We start from the raw sequence: 16744 nt of genomic DNA on the forward strand, positions 1-16744 counted from the left end.
AATCTGTTCTTTAAAGTGTGGACATACCATGAATCTATTGCAGTGGCACAATGACATTTTCTGTTTTGTTTTAAAATTTTCTTCTCAATAGTTCCTAATAGCCTGTTTACCTTTTAGACTGCTGTTGAATGCTGGGGCAATGCTTTCAGAGAACTCCCTATGATAACTCCAATTCCACTCTATCTTTCCTGAGTAGCTATACCTAAAGAAGTGGCCATCATCATGTAATATGCATCACTGCACACATCAACACTGAACTTCATCTGCTAGTCTGTTGCCCATTTATTCAATTTTATGAACTCTTTCTGCAGTTCTTTGCAGTCATTTTTGTTTTTTACCACCCTGAATAAATATTTTGCTGTCATATGTGAGCTGGGTCACCTCACTATTTGCCCCTCTCCAAATCACTTCAGAATCCGTCAAACATCACAGGCCCCAGGACTGACCTGCAAGGTACTCCACTGCTAACCCTCCTCCATTAGGAGAACTAACTGATCTTTTTTCCCCTGTCGTTAACCAGCTACTGATTCATGAGTGGACTTTGCCTCTCATCAGGCTACATACAGCAGTCAGGAGCTATTTGGATTCTAGTTGCTACTGCCAATATTATTTTTTATTTTTTAACCAAGCATTAGATAACAGAAAATGCATATATAATCCAGGACTCTCCCTTCACAGGGAGAATACCTTATACTAGCATACAAGGAAGACCTGGTATCTAGTTCTTCTTTCCAGTGAGTGTTTAATATAAAATGTATAAGCAGTCCTGGGAAAAAAATACATAAACAGTGTTGTGAGAAAGGACTGGAATCTCCCTCATCTCTCCCCTGTTACATGAATACCTTCATTACTAGGCTAAAGAGATTTAGTCCCTTTCACTTGCTCTCCATTTTGGCCCTATCATACTTGAATTCATTAGCAGCGCCAATATGAGGGGTGGAGTTGCCCCAACCTTACTTAAATAGACTGATGGATATAAGGTAGGACACATGGGCTTGAATTCCCTTAGGCTGAAGAGGGCATTACATGCAGGTCTCCCATTTCTTGGGAAAGTGCTCTAACCACATAAAAGGTGGAAACCTTTGCTACCTGCTCCTCCTGGTCTCAACCCAAATTCGAGTAAGTAGAAGGGAGGGACAGAGTACAGCAGAGTAGCATCATACGCGCATTTAATTTACGCAAATTCAACTATAGGTGCTCAGCAAAAGAAAAGTATTACGGACGATTTGAGACCGTACCAAGAAATGTTTGAGCAGCTCAAGAGACAGTGACAGATGCTGATCACCATGTTTTTCAAGAAAAAACAACCAGCAGCAGATGAGCCTACGCAATCAACTTCTCGAGCTGAACCAGAGCCAACTACTTCGTCTATGACTCGCTCTCTGTAATTTTGACTATACATGATTTTCGCCTTACACGCTGACTTTAGAACCTAACCCCTGCATAAGATGCAACTCCACTGTACCTGCTTACGTGATTCAGATAGCTTGGCTGCACTACTTCCTCCCCCACCCTCCCTTCCAGGCACTTCTTAAAAGTTGTCCATACCCAAAGGATCCACTTAGATCCCTAAATTAAACACAGGGGTTTGGGTTGTGAACCCAGGATTTATGTCTAGGAGACGGGTGGGAATTCAGGCACACTCTTCTATTTGGGACTTCCTATTAGCTAACTTGGGCAATCCCCTGCTGGCTGTTGTGAATCCCATTTCTAAGTGCATAAGTCTCCTCTTACGTCGCATGCAGAACTCAGCTGTCTAACTGAGGTCTAAGAATTCTTCTTTTGGAGCCCAGCACCTAAAAGTTAGCCACAGCAGTTAGACCTGTCCAGATGAGAGCCTGAGTCTGTATGTGTGCTGGGAACTACCAGATGTACAGCCATCTGGCCTAATTTCAACTGAGGCAAACAGCCAGAATAGCCACATCAGTTCTAACCTCTCATGCAGATGGGCAATGCCACTATATGCAACAATGAATCTTATTCTTCCTTCAAACCAAGGCAAAAATAAAACCGCCCAAAGCAGGTTTTAGGGCAATGCATCCAAGCCTAAACTATAGGTTTGCACTTCTGCAGTTTGGTGGCAGAACTTGGTGCAAATCCTTAGTGCTGAAATGCTATGAACACTAGTACAGGTTAAGACACTAGCATGGACACGCTGAACATGATACCTCTGAACGGGAGAGGATGGAAGGAGAAATTCAGCTACCTAGCATAAAAATAAGTTCTCTCACACTGACACAGGATCAGAGCTGAATACACAGCTATACTAAAACCATACGGAAGGCAATACACAGAATCCTAATAAAAGAGAAAAACTGGCAGTCTGACAGGTCTGAATGGGAACACTTACTCCACAGATGTAGTCTGGATGAAAGATAAGTATACCATTCTTTGAGGTACTACTCAATCAATGGTTTATACTTGCAGCCTGCCAGAACCAGATGGTAGTTAAGGTGACAGGCTAAATTCATGATGTACACTCTGAACACACAAAAGGACAACCCATGACAGCAGAAGACCACAGTGAGTAAGTACTATATCAAAGGAGACACAAAACAGATCAAAATAAAGGTCTCTCTTCTTCGTGCAAAACAAGAACAGACACAATGGAAGTCAACCTAACCACAACAGTAAATCTAACTCTCTAATCAAGAATCCAAGCAAAACTACCTTTATCCTAACCAAAAGCTGTGTTATCCCACACTTTATCAACCAGAAAGCTCCACTAACCGGCATCAGAGGGATGCGGCAAAAGCGAAACCGAAAGCCCCACTTCTGGTTTTGTCGCTGCAAGACAGGTTCTTCTTCTTCACTTCTTTGGCCCACAGCGTGGGGAGAAGCAGCCTGTGCGGGGCTCCCCTCCCTGTCCCCCGGCACATTGACGCCAGGGAGTGCACCATCTGGTGCACATTTCATTAACCGGCACATTTGATTAACCAGCATCCCCCATTCCCAGGGGATGCCAGATAATAGAGCTTATGCTGTAGGTCAGAAGACTCCAAGCCATATAAATCTTAAAGAGAATGATCAAAGGCCTAATCAAGTGTTGGGTTCAGCACTTTCCATAATGTTAACAAAAGATTCTTTCAAATAAAATCTCCAGAGAAGTCCTCCTATATGATGGCAATTTAGAAATAGTTCAGTCTGCTAGATCCTAAAATCATTCTTAGGCCCTTAAGCTGCTTCTTCTAGAAATATTTATTGCTTCTCTAAGCCTTTTTTAAAAATAAATAAATAAATAAAGCTTTGGAAATAATGCTCTTATACTTGTCCCCCACTTTGACTGGATACATTTCATGTTATTTATCACCAGAATAGTTCCACGAAATAAAACCTTGGAAAGGAAGAGAAAGACTGAGAGAGTGTGAGAGTTATACCTCTGCATGATTAATTTGGCCAATTATGCACTATTTATAATTGGATAATTCAATGTCTCCAAGTCAGCTTCTACCAGCCTCCGAGTTTGTTTATTTGTTGCAGGAATTAAACAAAAACACCACAACACAACACAACACAACACAACACACACATCTCGCTAATTTTAGAAAGTTATGGGCAGGCTGCAGGAAAAGAAAGTAATATCCTTCAAACACATTTTTAAAAGAGGAGTGCTATCATCAGTACACTGCAAATGTCATTGCGTATTCCATGACATTGCCCTATTTAGTCTTTACACGTGCTCCGAGGTAAAGGTGTGGGGGAGGGTGCTTTAACCAGAGAGGCTCCAAGAGCTGCTTTAATTAAATCACCTGTAGCGTCACATGTATTCAGGCTCCTGCACTTCAAAGTGGCAGTGGGGGCACTTTAACTAAAGCTCATTGGACAAGCTTTAGCCTTAAACCCCTGACGCCAGAGGAAGGAGCCGGGCACCTGCCTCAGGACCCAGACAGGCAAGGCAGAGAGCAGCCTCAAGAGCCGATAGGGGCAAGGGAGCCCCACCAGGGAGCAGCAGTCTCAAGGGACACCGCAGGGGAACAGTGGGGCTCCGACCGGGAGCTCAGACGCCATGGACAGGGATGGTCCCTCAGGACCGCAGGCATCCCTGGGCAGCCCCACAGCAAGTAAAGCACTGGGGATCACAGACCCCCGGGAGGCAGAAGTAAACAATGCCAGCTGGTGGGACAAGGACAGCTTGATAACAGGTCAGCTGGGCCTCAGGGAGGTTATGCCAGAAGAGCCGACAGAGGCTGGGCACAGAGTTGTTGCCTGTCCCTACACCTACTAGGATAAAAGGGAAGGATGAGTGCCCCAAGAGACCAAGGACCCAGAGAGAAGGAATCGCAGGAGCTTGCTGGCAGACACCAGTCATTTTTCAGTTAAGTTTAAGAAAAGGGCCCAAGAAACCTTCATGGCTGAGTGTGGATATCCAGGCTGGCCTGAGGCAAAGAAAAAAAAGAGTACTGGCGGTGGAAGCAGGGGGCAGGGACAAAGGAGGAGTACACCTCCCTGACCCGAGCTTGTAGCGATTTGGTAAGGAAGGCTAAAGCAGCACTGGAGCTTAGATTAGCTTCTGGGATTAAGGATAATAAAAAGTCCTTCTTCAAGTATATAGGCAGCAAGAAGAAGTCTCAAGGTAACATTGGACCCCTACGGGGCAGGGCAGATGGTGATGGATGCAGGAGAGAAGGCAGAACTCTTCAACGAGTTCTTTGCCTCCGTGTTCCTGTCTGCTGACAACGGGGTGCTCTCGGGTGATAGCGTAGAGAGGCCCAGGAAGGATGCGAGTCCCCCGACTGTTAGTTCGGACCTAGTTAAGGATTACCTGGAGGGCTTAGATGTATCCAAGTTGACGGGCCCGGATGACCTTCATCTGCAGGTGCTGAGGGAACTGGCTGGTGTTATTGCGGAGCCATTGGCACAGCTGTTTGAGGACTCCTGGTGCTCACCTGAGGACTGGAAAAGGGCCAACGTGGTCCCTATTTTCAAGAAGGGGAGGAAGGAAGAGCCTGGCAACTACAGGCCAGTCTGCCTCACTTCTATCCTGGGGAAGCCCTTTGAAAAAATTATCAAGGGCCACATTTGTGAGAGCCCTGCAGGGGAAGTGATGTTGAGGGGTAACCAACATGGGTTCCTGCCAGGCCGATCCTGCCTGACTAACCTGGTCTCTTTGTATGACCAGGTAACAAAGAGCTTAGATGTGAAGGAGGAAGTCGATGTCATCTTCTCAGACTTTCAGAAGGCCTTCGACACAGTGTCCCACCCAATTCTGGTGGGCAAGCTGAGGGACTGCGGCATTGACAAACACACAAGTCACATGGGTGGCAAACTGGCTTCAGGGGTGCACCCAGAGGGTGGTGGTGGACAGGTCGATGTTGACCTGGGAAGGTGTGGGTGTGGACACCTCGCTGGGGTCATTTGACCCCCGATCTCTTTCCTGCCATGGCAGGGGGGTCGGACTAGATGATCTACTCAGGTCCCTTCCGACCCTAGAAACTATGAAACTATGAAAATTTGAAGGTATAGCTCTCAGATTCAAAGAATCTTGAAGACAGGCAGGGGATAAAGACTTCATCTATAATGAAGCATCTCATACAAGATGACACAGTTGTTGCTGGTAGGTTGCTGTGACAGCATGGGGTCCTAGGGGTGGCCGTGATCTCCCCTAGTGCCCCCTACCATGCCAAGTCGGTCTCAAAGCACCCTCACAATCTCGCCCACCATGTCTTTGATGTGAACAATGTTTAAGGAAGGCTGCCCTTAGTCCTGTATGACATGGTGCCCTGATGTATCCCAGTCTTAGTTCTATCTTGGGTGACTCAGTGCACCCCAGCCTTATGGGCTATGCGTAGCTCCAACCATCCCTATACCACGCCCCAAGCATTGCAGATGTACCAGATGCTGTTTGGTCGATTTCCCTTTCCGCACCCTCACTGGCGCTCTCTGGCTTGTCTCGCAGCCTGAGCCCCCACTGGTACTCTCTGGCTTGTCCCCTTTTTGGGCTTCTTGCAACTGCCTGCTCTGGGGCTTCTCGCCTTAGGACTCAGGTGGCCTCGGCCTTACCTGGCCCCCTTCCAATCCTCTGCTCCCCTTCTCAGGGCTGGGTTCAGTGCACCCCTGAATGTTGTGCCGTCCCTGACATCGGGGTCCCCACACTACCATGGAGCCCCTGTGAGGCCTCCTCCAACCCCTAATAGCCTCACCCAGTCCTCCAGTGTAACGACAAAAAAAAAATAACACAAGCCCTTGGGCTATAACACAAAGTTAAACCTCCTGGCCAAACATCCTCCAAACCACACCACCTCTCATCTGTGTAACTAACGGCAGGTACATTCAGCCCTTATTCTCCTTCCCACCTTCAGGCAGTACTCCTTTTTCCTACCTGCCAGCAGAGAGAGAGAGCACTCACAGCCTCCTGCCTGGGACTTACAGTAGTCAGCCCTGCCCCTTCTGGTCAGCTGACTCACTAGGTGTGGGCCCTTAGCTCCTCCTGGCTGCCCCTAGCAACCAGCACCTGAGCCCATACTACTGCTTTTCAAGTAGCAGGCACCTTAGTGCCTGCTACGCTTGCACAAGTGTTTGTGAGAAAGCAGAGCGATGCAACAGCAGAGTCTTGGTTTCCTTTCTTGGCTCCAGAATTGTGAACTGGTAGTTACAAACATAATAACCACACAGCTCCACAGAAGAAATATGGGACCTCTGGATACTTCCACCAACTAAGCCAACTCAAACTACTGCTTGAGATAAAAGGGCCAGATTTCTTGGTCTGGAACCACTAGTAGTGTCATAAACCTCTACCTATGGTCTAAAGGAGACAATGAGCCAGGTTAACTAATTTGACATGAGACCTAGTTCTGTCATCTGGGTTCTATTCCCAGATTCACCTGAAATGACCACAGGACAGATCCGTTCTTTAAATTGTGAAGTTAGCAAATGAAAAATATCCCTGAAAAAGCTCTTCTTCTAAGAACTGAATGTAGCAAACTTCTCTCAGTTTCAGACATACTTTGTACCTGTGTTGCAGTACAGTAGGATAATACTTTTGTAAGACCACCAAATAGGTCAGAACTTATTTAATAAAACTTATATTTTCAGAATGAAAGATGTGAAACTCTGCAACATGAGATTTATCAAGCAAAGAACTGATTACAGACTTCAAAAGAGGGCTAGAACCCATAGTTCGTAGGCTTCAAGTAGAATGCACTTTGGGCAGGAAAATAAACTTCTCCAGTATTCATATTCAACTGTATAAGGAACATTTCAAAGTATTAAAACTGACCCCCTGAGTTTTGGCATTACTCATGACTATGTAGGAGGAGATCCTGATGCTTTTCACAACTTGCTTGTCTAGTTAACCCCAAAATAGGTCCATTCACTCTGAAGCTCCAGGGCTTGCCCCAAGGGTACAGCTAAGTAATTTGGGACCCTCAACTTGCTTTGGAATGAGAAGAGTTTCATTATGTTGTCAGACCAGTGGTTGAAATGATTTTTTCCTTGCCAAGATAAAAGGTATAAGAACTTCTGAATTCTGAATGGAAGGGCTCTCTCTTGGGCAACATGCCTTAGAGATCAATGTTGGTAATACGTGCTGGGAGACTACACTCTGGAATGTGATAGTCAGAGCATATTATTATAATATTTATTAACCACTGTGTTATAAGATCAATGCCATACAACACAACAAACAGGAATAATAGCCAAATAAAAAGCTGCTCTCTCTACTGGAAAGCTCTTTTATATAGACAGATAAAAGCAGACTTTAACAAATGGATACAACAGCTATTCTTACAAGTCATGCCACAAAAGACCCGTTCTCTAGAAGAGAAGAAAGAAAACTAGTGGCTACTTTATTTTTATCTTGTCAAGTATTTATTTATTATAAATGATGGAAGGGTTGTATTCTTTTGTATGGTCATCCTGCTAGATTTTGTTTACAATGCATCACAGCTCCTGTGTAATCAAAAGGCGTAGGGAAGCTATAATTGACTTCAGCATAGGCCTTCCACTGTAGATACCTTAAGTCCTAGGTTGTAGGAATTACTATCATTTTCTATAATTTTTTTTTGCAAATTCCCACAACAGATTCATAGATTTTTAAGCCAAAAGCACTATAATGATTATATCTAGTCTGACCTCCAATATAATAATGGCCATAGAACCTTTACCTGTAATTTGCGTACCTAGCCCACAATTTCTGTCTTTTAGAAAGACATGCAGTTCTGTTTTAAAGAATTCAAGTGATAGGTAATCCTCTAAACCCATGGGTAAATTGTTCCAATGGATAACTGCCCTCCTTGTTAACTACCTTCACACTCCTAACTCCTGGTTTAAAGTTATTTTGGAGATGTTACTAGAAACTCCTTACACCATTTGGCCCACTGTATTTTTTTCTGCTTTGGAACAGTTAAAAGTCCTGCCAGGACTGAGCCAAATTAAACTGATAAAAGAGCTCATTCTCTTAGGACAGAAGAGTTGAAAATTAAAAGGAGAGTTATATGTTGTTGGAAGATGTTTGAAGGACTTTTTAAAAACCACGGTCCCTTGTTCCAAGAGGAAAAAGAAAAGAGAAAAAGAAAGTTCTTTGTAACAGATTTATTTCTATTCAGGGACTAATTGTAAATATCTGGATGGTCAGTCAGCTGCTCCATTATCATCTAAATTATTTCCATCTTCAGAATAAAAATTATACAAACAGAAAACACAGTGATATTGTTTCTTTTGGCCTATATTTGGTCTCAGTCATACTGGTATATTATGTGCCTCCATTAAAGGCAATGAAATTACATCAGTGAAAAAGGCCCTTTATTTCAAGATATTACAATAATTATAGGTCATCATTGCCAACATAAAAGATATCTGTTTCATTATTTTCTGACATTTTACAATTAAAAGGACCATAATAAAAGCTCATGCCAATTAAGTGAAAAGTTGTTACTGGATAATAGTTTAATGTAGAAATAGGTAATATGCTCATTTTTTTATTCAGAAAATTACTATTAAGATCTTTGAGGATCCTAATGTTTAGAAAGTATATTAAAAAAAATGAATTAAGTAAACCAACAGGGCTTTCTCTTTTTCTCCAGTCTTTGTGGGCCAGTTGGCTGATCATGTGCTAAGGCCTTTGGGGGGGGTGCCAACTGAGTCCTAAAGTGATAGGAGGCGTGTCCACAAATCCACCTCTCTTTGAGAAGCTCATTACTGGAACAGCTGTAATTGGTGGAAGCCTTATAGTTAGATCTGCTGCAGAAAGTCAAACAAGCCAGTTATCTGCTTCCCCTTAAAAAATATCCTTGCTTCCGGGGCCTTCCTTAGTAGTTCCACATACAAGCAGAATGGAGGGAGACTGCCAAATTGAATACATTCAAAAAGCCATGAAACATTCAAAAATCCTCCTATACTCCATAGACTGAGGTAAGAAACTAATAGGGAAAGATGCCATTTTTTTCCACCAAACAAGTTCAAAATTCATAGTTTTCTATTATAACAGACAGTCCATATGTTGTTCTAACTACTCTAGCTGATGCACAAGGCTGCAGAGTACAATGATACTGTGTTATGACTTAGCTGCTACTGTCTGTTAGACTTGGAAAAGAGATTCATTCTGAGTACAATTGTTCCCTACTATCTAGAGATGCACACTATGTGAAAGTTGCACTGCTTAAAAAGAAAAATACTGAACAGAACTATGAGAAATGTCAGGTTTTTGTTGGTTTGGCTAGTGGACTCTTGCTTACCATAGGGGTATATATTACAACCTTCCTTCCCTAACTGGAGAGGTTCATTAACAAAGGCATAATTTCCCTCAAATTTTCACTAGGCATTGGTGGGGGAGGGAAAAAAAGACAGCAAGGTTTCAAAAAGGAAAAAAAAGAAGAAAAAAAGAAGAAGAAATGATTTTGTGTCAGATCCAAAACTATGCTCTTCCTATTCTTGTCCATGCTCTTCCAATTATTTCATCTTCTTCCTAGCAGGTTCATACATCCTACTTTTGCTTTCCTCAAATTTTCCTTCCTTTAACACTATCAGAAACCAAAAGATGGTTCAGTTACCAGTCTGTCACTATCTGATGATCCCCCTGCCCCAAATTAAGATTAATCCTGGCTGGCTAGTGGGGAACACTGTTAAAATGCAAAGTTTCATATAAAACAGGTTTATGACCTAAATGGCATTCTGGACGTCCTATGTTGTTATAGACTTAGCTGAAGCTGTATTTGGACAGCATTCTTTAAATCTTTTGCTGGTCCACTGTGCACTAAATCTTTATCACTGACCCTGCAAGCAGCTGCACACAAGCTTAACTAGAAGTACAGTAGTGGTGAACAGTCCCACTACTACAGCAAGCAGAACACTTTTTTTTTTTAAGAAGGAGGTGAGATTCCTATTGGAACAATATTACAGAACTTACAGGTGAGAGAGAGGGGAAGATAAAGTAACTTTGTCACTTTTGTGACCTCCAAGTTCTGAGATTCTAAGGGTACCAAAGTAGCTTTCAACATACCTGCTGGGTTTTTGGTTGTAGACATGTTGGCCTAAGGACATAGGCAGGCAAGGTTCTTTGGGTAGATGTGATATCTTTTATTAGACCAACTGAGTAGTTGGAAAAAAGTTCTTGGCAAGCTTTAAGGCACTTTCAGAATCTTCTCCTATTCCTTGGAGTCTCAGAACAGCAGAGACTTCCTATGTCTGAAGAAGGGTGATTGTGCCCAAAAGCTTGCTAAGAACTTTTTTCCAGCAACTCAGTTGGTCTAATAAAAGGTATCACGTCTACCCAAAGAACCTTGCCTTCAACGTATCGGAGAGCACTGAAGAGCTGCCAACATTACAGCAGCAGTGCTATTCAGAATCTCCACATTGCCTATCCTGAACTTGCCTGCTTATACCAAGCCTGTTCTCTTAGGAAAAAAACATTTAAGAGCTCTACTTCTCACGTTTGAAATCTGTCATGGACAGTCTAATTTGGCGACACAGTGAGGACAGTTATGGACAGCAAAACAGGCCAGTATAAACTGTTCATCATACTAGCAACTCAAGATTAAACCTTGGGCTCAGCAACTAGCAGATGAAGGATGAGGAAGAAAGAAATGTCCCTAAAGTTGGGGTGGGCAAAATACAGCTCGTAGAAGCAGTACATTCCTCCAGCTACTGCTGCCAGTGTTGCCACTGCCACCAGACCTGGCCCCACTGCCCAGGCATCCTGGCCTGTTCACTCCGCACCCACTGCCAGGGGCGATGGGTGGAGTGGGTAGATGGGATCTCTATGGAGACCAGACCAAGACCCCTGTGGGTAGGGCATGCTCGGCTAGGTGGATGCGATCGGGCCATTTGGTAGGGAGCGGTATTCTGGAGCAGGACTGGTGAGTGGGAGGGCAGGGGTTGGGATCACATGATGGTGACAGCTTGGGGCCATGTGGGGTGCAGACTGCAGCTCTGTCTTTGGCTGTGGCGCCACACTGTCACCACTCCACAATCCTGGTCCCCACCTGCCTGCTTGTCGTACTCCTGGATACTCCTTTCTGCCTGCCTGCAGCCCCATCACATCCACCTAGCCAAGTGTGCCTTGCCTGCGGGGGTCCTGGCCCAATCTCCATAGAGCCCCTACCCCATTGCAGGGCAGATGGGCCCAAACCAGATAGGTTCAATTTCCCCCGGTCCCTCCCTCCCATGCCAGATCAGCACCACCCAACACTGCCCCCCCAGCCTGCAACAGCTTACCAAAAGTCAGGGGTGGGCAAAATGCAGCCCGCAGGCCAAATCTGGTGGAAGCCATTCTATCTGGCTCGCAGGGCCCATAAAAATTTTAGAAAATTAATATTTATCTGCCCTTGGCTGCTTGTCATATGGCCCTTGATGGCTCACCAAAACTCAGTAAGTGGCCCTCCACCCAAAATTATTACCCACCCCTGCCTTAAGTGGCCCTCTAGCCAAAATAATTTGTCCACCCCTGCCCCTAAATTTTTGCCAAGGAAGTCTCACTGTGAATGTTGAAAAGTGCTGTTTCACTAGCGTAAAGTGAGAAGATGACAGACTAGACAGGATCTAAAATAGAGTAGGAGTGAAGAATACAAAACAGGTATGGCAGCTAGCATACTAAATGAGTTTATCTTCTTTTTCATGCCACTAGTTCTTCAATTGCCCTTTTTACTCCCAGGTAGGAAGAGAGAATTGGAAATAAGGTGATGGGGGAAAAGAGAAAAAAAGTTGAAGAAAGAAAAATGGAAAAGAGACAGGAAGAAGGGAAAATGGTAACTAAGGAAAATTCAGATAAGCCTCAAGGGTCAATCTCTTCATGGTTTTATCACAATTGAACATTTGAAAGTTTAAGGCTTACCATTTATGGGAGGTCAGAATCAAGGAAAACTATATTGTGTGTTTTGTATACTGCTCATAATTTTCTGGCTCACAGGCCTTAAGTATCTTTGATCCAGATCTTGGCGAATAATGGTAAGGTTTGAATGCACTTATGTTTCTCAACTGAAATTTCTTTTCCTCATCAGAGGCAAATGCCCAGGTTCATATGAAAGTAGAAACCACATTTTCAACCTTGGATTTATTCAAGCTATAGTTTTTGCTTTTTAAGCTGCAGTTTTACCACACAACCCAGTACATATTTCATAAACAAGGCTTTTTCTTGTTATTCGTTAAACATAAAATTCTAATGGTGGAAATCTGTTAACTCAAAAATTTCAGCCCAATAGGAATATAAAACAGTTAATTTAATGCAATGTGGAATTTAACAGTTTCTTTCCATTACCAAAACAGAGAAAAAGTAGATTTCATTTTTATAGTCTTTTGGGCAATTCCCTTAACCCAGCCTATTGAAGTTAAAAAAAATAAATAAAGGAGTTTAAGGGAGGAGGGGGAAATAAATACACAAAATAAAGACAGGAATAGAGTTCTTACCCTGAAGAGCGGTAGTCTGGTTTATGTCTTTCAGAGCGATCTGTGAGAGAGGAGACATAGTATCAGCTCAAAATGTTAATGTTCTTTAGCAACACTAGCACAAAGCCTGAAAGGACTGTCACGCCATGCTATTAGATTTAGAAAGACACTGTTCCAAAACAAAAGCTGAATTCTCTCTTTTACAGGACCCTGTTTGTCTGCATTGGATCAGTTTGCCTGAGACACAATAAAGGAGAAGGTTTAATGTTTATTAAAATCCTCTCCTCAGAACACAGCCTTGTGTATGGTTATTCTTTTACGTTATTGTTTAACAAGACTCACAGCTAATATAGAAAGGACTTCAGGGAAGAAAAACATTGGGAGGGGAGAAGAAAAACCACGTATTACTCAGCGCAAAAAAATCATTCCATGAATCATGGCTGGCGGGGTTCCGACAGGATGGGGAAAAAAAGAGAAAAAAAAAAATCAGCAGTCGGCTGCAGCAACATCTGCAAATACACTCAATGCTGTGTGACTCCATCATTAACTCTTTGCATTCCTTGGAGTTTTAGGTGCCATGCAAGGCCTTTTGTTTATTCAGTGAATTATTAGGGGTATGAATTTGCTGGTGCCCAACATGAATGAACAGCCAATTTAAATATAGTCTATTAAGTGCAGTCAAAGGCTTACCCAAATTGTACAGAAAATACAGAATGAACCCACATGCATTTTTAAAACATGAATTTTCACCTGTTTGACTTTTCAAAAATTCTTACAAGCAAAGAAGGAATGCATGACACTAGAAAAAGAACAAATATCACTAGCATAAAGCACAGAGTTAGATTTCGTATTCGAGCATAATGAATATTTTATATAAAGTTGTTCTAGTTACAAGAGAAATGTTCTTTCAAAAGCCAAATTGTGAAGGTAATTGAACTCCCTGAAAGAAGTCATGTACTACTGAGATATACACATATTCCAGTTTACTTCTCTTAATCTACTTATAATAAGAGGATCCAGTTCACAATTAGGATGTTTTTACAGATCTTATTCCAACTGAGCACAGTCATTTTGCTTTGTAGTGCCTGCATGCGTCTTTCAGGATCACAGCTCTTTTCCCCCCAACACTGAATAACCAGTTTCCTAAAATGCCTGCTTAGAGATAAGACAATGAATATCCACATCCATGCCACATTTGGGGATTGTATTAAGAATATTGTATGTGAGCAATAATTTGTTCTCTGGTAGCACAGACAAGTATTTGTGCGTAAACTCTTCTGTCAGTGGAACTGTTTTCTCCTCTCAAAACTGTCTACAAACCTGAAGTGGATACAACTGATTCTGTTACTAATATCCTCAGAAATATCTAACACTTATTCAATCCCCGGTTACTCTCTAGATCTCACTGTTACCACCACACAGTACATAATCTGTTAAATCTCTGCTGTGCTTCACTCTCCATTTCATCATGACTTACCCTACTCAGTTTGCTGGCCAGAAGGAAGAAAATAACATCTGAAACCAGAGCCACAAATAGCAGCTGCTCACATGCACACAGAGGCTTGTTCATTCCATCCTTATCACTTATCCACCTAGCTACCTTACCTGTGGCTATTGAGGAACAGGCAAAAGAGCTCTCTTTGTCTAGTTGCCAAAGTTGCTTGTATCAACGTTTTCCCTGTCACTTATGCAGCCATGTAATAGCAACATACCAACAGGACCTTCCAAGTTGGACAACATGAATGTGAGTGTGCCAGTGAGAAAAGACGAAAAGTCACAGAACATTGTAAACAGAATCGGAGAGCTTCCCTCCACAGCTCACTTCTGATTGGAAGATCTACCATGGCCAGTCTTCGAAACTGGAATGTTGTCATTCAGGAAGTTAATATAATTCCCTTCTCCCTTTCACTCTTCGTTGAAGCCGGAAATGCTACAGTTATTCTTGCACATTTTATTTATTGTTTAAATTAGAGACAGAACAGCATCCCCCATTTCTATGCTGGTCTTATAAAAAAAGCCCGAAGGAATTGAATACTTCTAAAGTAGCACATAAATAATTAAAACCTGTATAAATTTAAGGTTATATGGCTCATGAAGAAACAAGTTTTGTACAACATCAGTTGTGGCGAGAGACTCAGACACTAAGTCTCTTATTTTGAAAGGAGCCACACACTACTTCCCAATTTTGTACCTGTAATTTTACAATTTTGGACCCATATTTGACATTGCACATAATTACAAGCCCAACTGCTATCATTTAGATACATAATGATCAGATTTAGAGACTCAAAATAGCAAACTGGTTCTAAAATCTACTGAATACAAAGTAAAATGTCAATCCTGTACTTCCTGCTGCAGAAATCTGTGCATTGAGCAACAATACCAGGCAAATGGCTCATAGATTTGGAAGTTGATATCTGATGCCATAAGAAAGAGGAAAAAGCCCGTGCTTGCACAAGGAAGCACACTAGATGGAAAGCAAGCTAGTTTGAGCCGAATGCTTTTTGTCAGCTCCAAGTTTTAAAAAAGTTTCTACAGAATTTTAGATGATCAAATACCATTAGAGGTAGAGATCCGTAACTCATATCTGTTTTAATGGGTTTTCCTCATGCACATACACACCAAAGAAATAATTTGTTTCCTATGAAGTTCCTTGGGATAGCTTTGTAGCAAGATATGAGGTACCTGTCAATTCTACACCCAAGAATCCAATACCCAGTGAAAAGTTATGCAAAACAAATACTGGGGCAACATGCAAAGCACAAGTTAGTTATAGACTAAATCATACTTGTGATTTTTTTTAAGAATATTAAGTGTACATATAAAAGTTGTAACTTTTCACCTTGTCAAGCCAGTGAACCCTGCTACATGGACACAGTTATAGCCACACAAAAGTGCTTGTTCCTTGCAGAATCAGTAACAGGCTGTACTTCTGTGTGAATGTAAGTGTGCCAATCTGACCCTAACTTTATTAAGAAACTCAAATCTAGTATATACATTTATAGGTGAACCGCTCAGTGTTTTTTCTTCAGTTTATACCAACAAGCTTCAAACTTTTAGACCTCCTGGGTGAATTTCTGGCATGATGGACATCAGTAGCAAAACTCCCATCTACTTCAGTGGGGTGAGAATCTCACCACACAACTGAAGTTAGTTTTATCCTTTCATGAAGCTATTTTTATCTGTTCAGTTTGTTTATCTTTATTTCAGTTGCATAATGTAGTCATGGCTAACCATTTCCCAGCAAAAAAAACAACAACTTCTAACTCTTGTCCAAAGTTTTCTCCCCTTTCAGAGTATCAGAAACAAGACAGGCTGTATTTAGCTGTCTCTATGCCAGAATACTTGTCTTATACTGGAAGCTGAATAATATTGGACAAATCACTTGCTACCATATTTTCACCAGGCTTTGCTTTAACCAGGGTAGGAATTGTTCACTTAACTGCTATACAAGAAAAAACCATGCTTCAGACTCCAAGCTTATTATTTTCCACCCAGCGACTGAAAACATATTTCCTTTAGCCTTGAGATATTATGATGCCTGTGAAAGTAAACTGTTAGAACTGTGCTGCCAACATGTTAATTTTTGTTTCAAATATGGTTAAGCCCTTTTTAAGACACTAGTAGTTTGAAACAGTAACCAAGAGCCATATCACATAAACTATACCACCATTTAATGTTAAATGTACTGGGTTCTCAATCCAGCAGGCAGCTACTCACAAAAAAAAATAAAGACCAACTAAATAAAGACCAAGAATTCAGTGGTAAAGAAAGCTACACTTCCTACACATGGTCCCTTGTTATTGTAGAGCAGAGGCACCCAGATGCCACCCTAAATACTGTTAATTTATAATAAAATATTTACAAGCTGTCACCCCGTAGAAGCTGACCAGGACTGCCAATTGTCCATAAATGTATGGACAGGTTG

The 16744-nt window shown here is 42.2% G+C and overlaps 1 protein-coding gene across 7 annotated transcripts in view; it reads right to left on the reverse strand.

Annotated features, from left to right (window-relative positions):
• Nucleotides 1-16744, reverse strand: part of SH3D19 (SH3 domain containing 19) — a 138188-nt gene that overhangs the window by 85438 nt on the left and 36006 nt on the right. For 4 of the 7 annotated variants that reach the window (XM_019534467.1, XM_019534466.1, XM_019534465.1 and 1 more), the window contains exon 2: nt 12838-12877. In XM_019534467.1, the coding sequence (XP_019390012.1) occupies nt 12838-12877 (40 nt within the window). The other 3 variants (XM_019534472.1, XM_019534470.1, XM_019534469.1) reach the window with 2 other exon arrangements.

The sequence above is a fragment of the Crocodylus porosus genome, unplaced genomic scaffold, assembly GCF_001723895.1.
Source record: "Crocodylus porosus isolate Cpor-Errol unplaced genomic scaffold, CroPor_comp1, whole genome shotgun sequence".
NCBI classification, from domain to species: Eukaryota; Metazoa; Chordata; order Crocodylia; family Crocodylidae; genus Crocodylus; species Crocodylus porosus.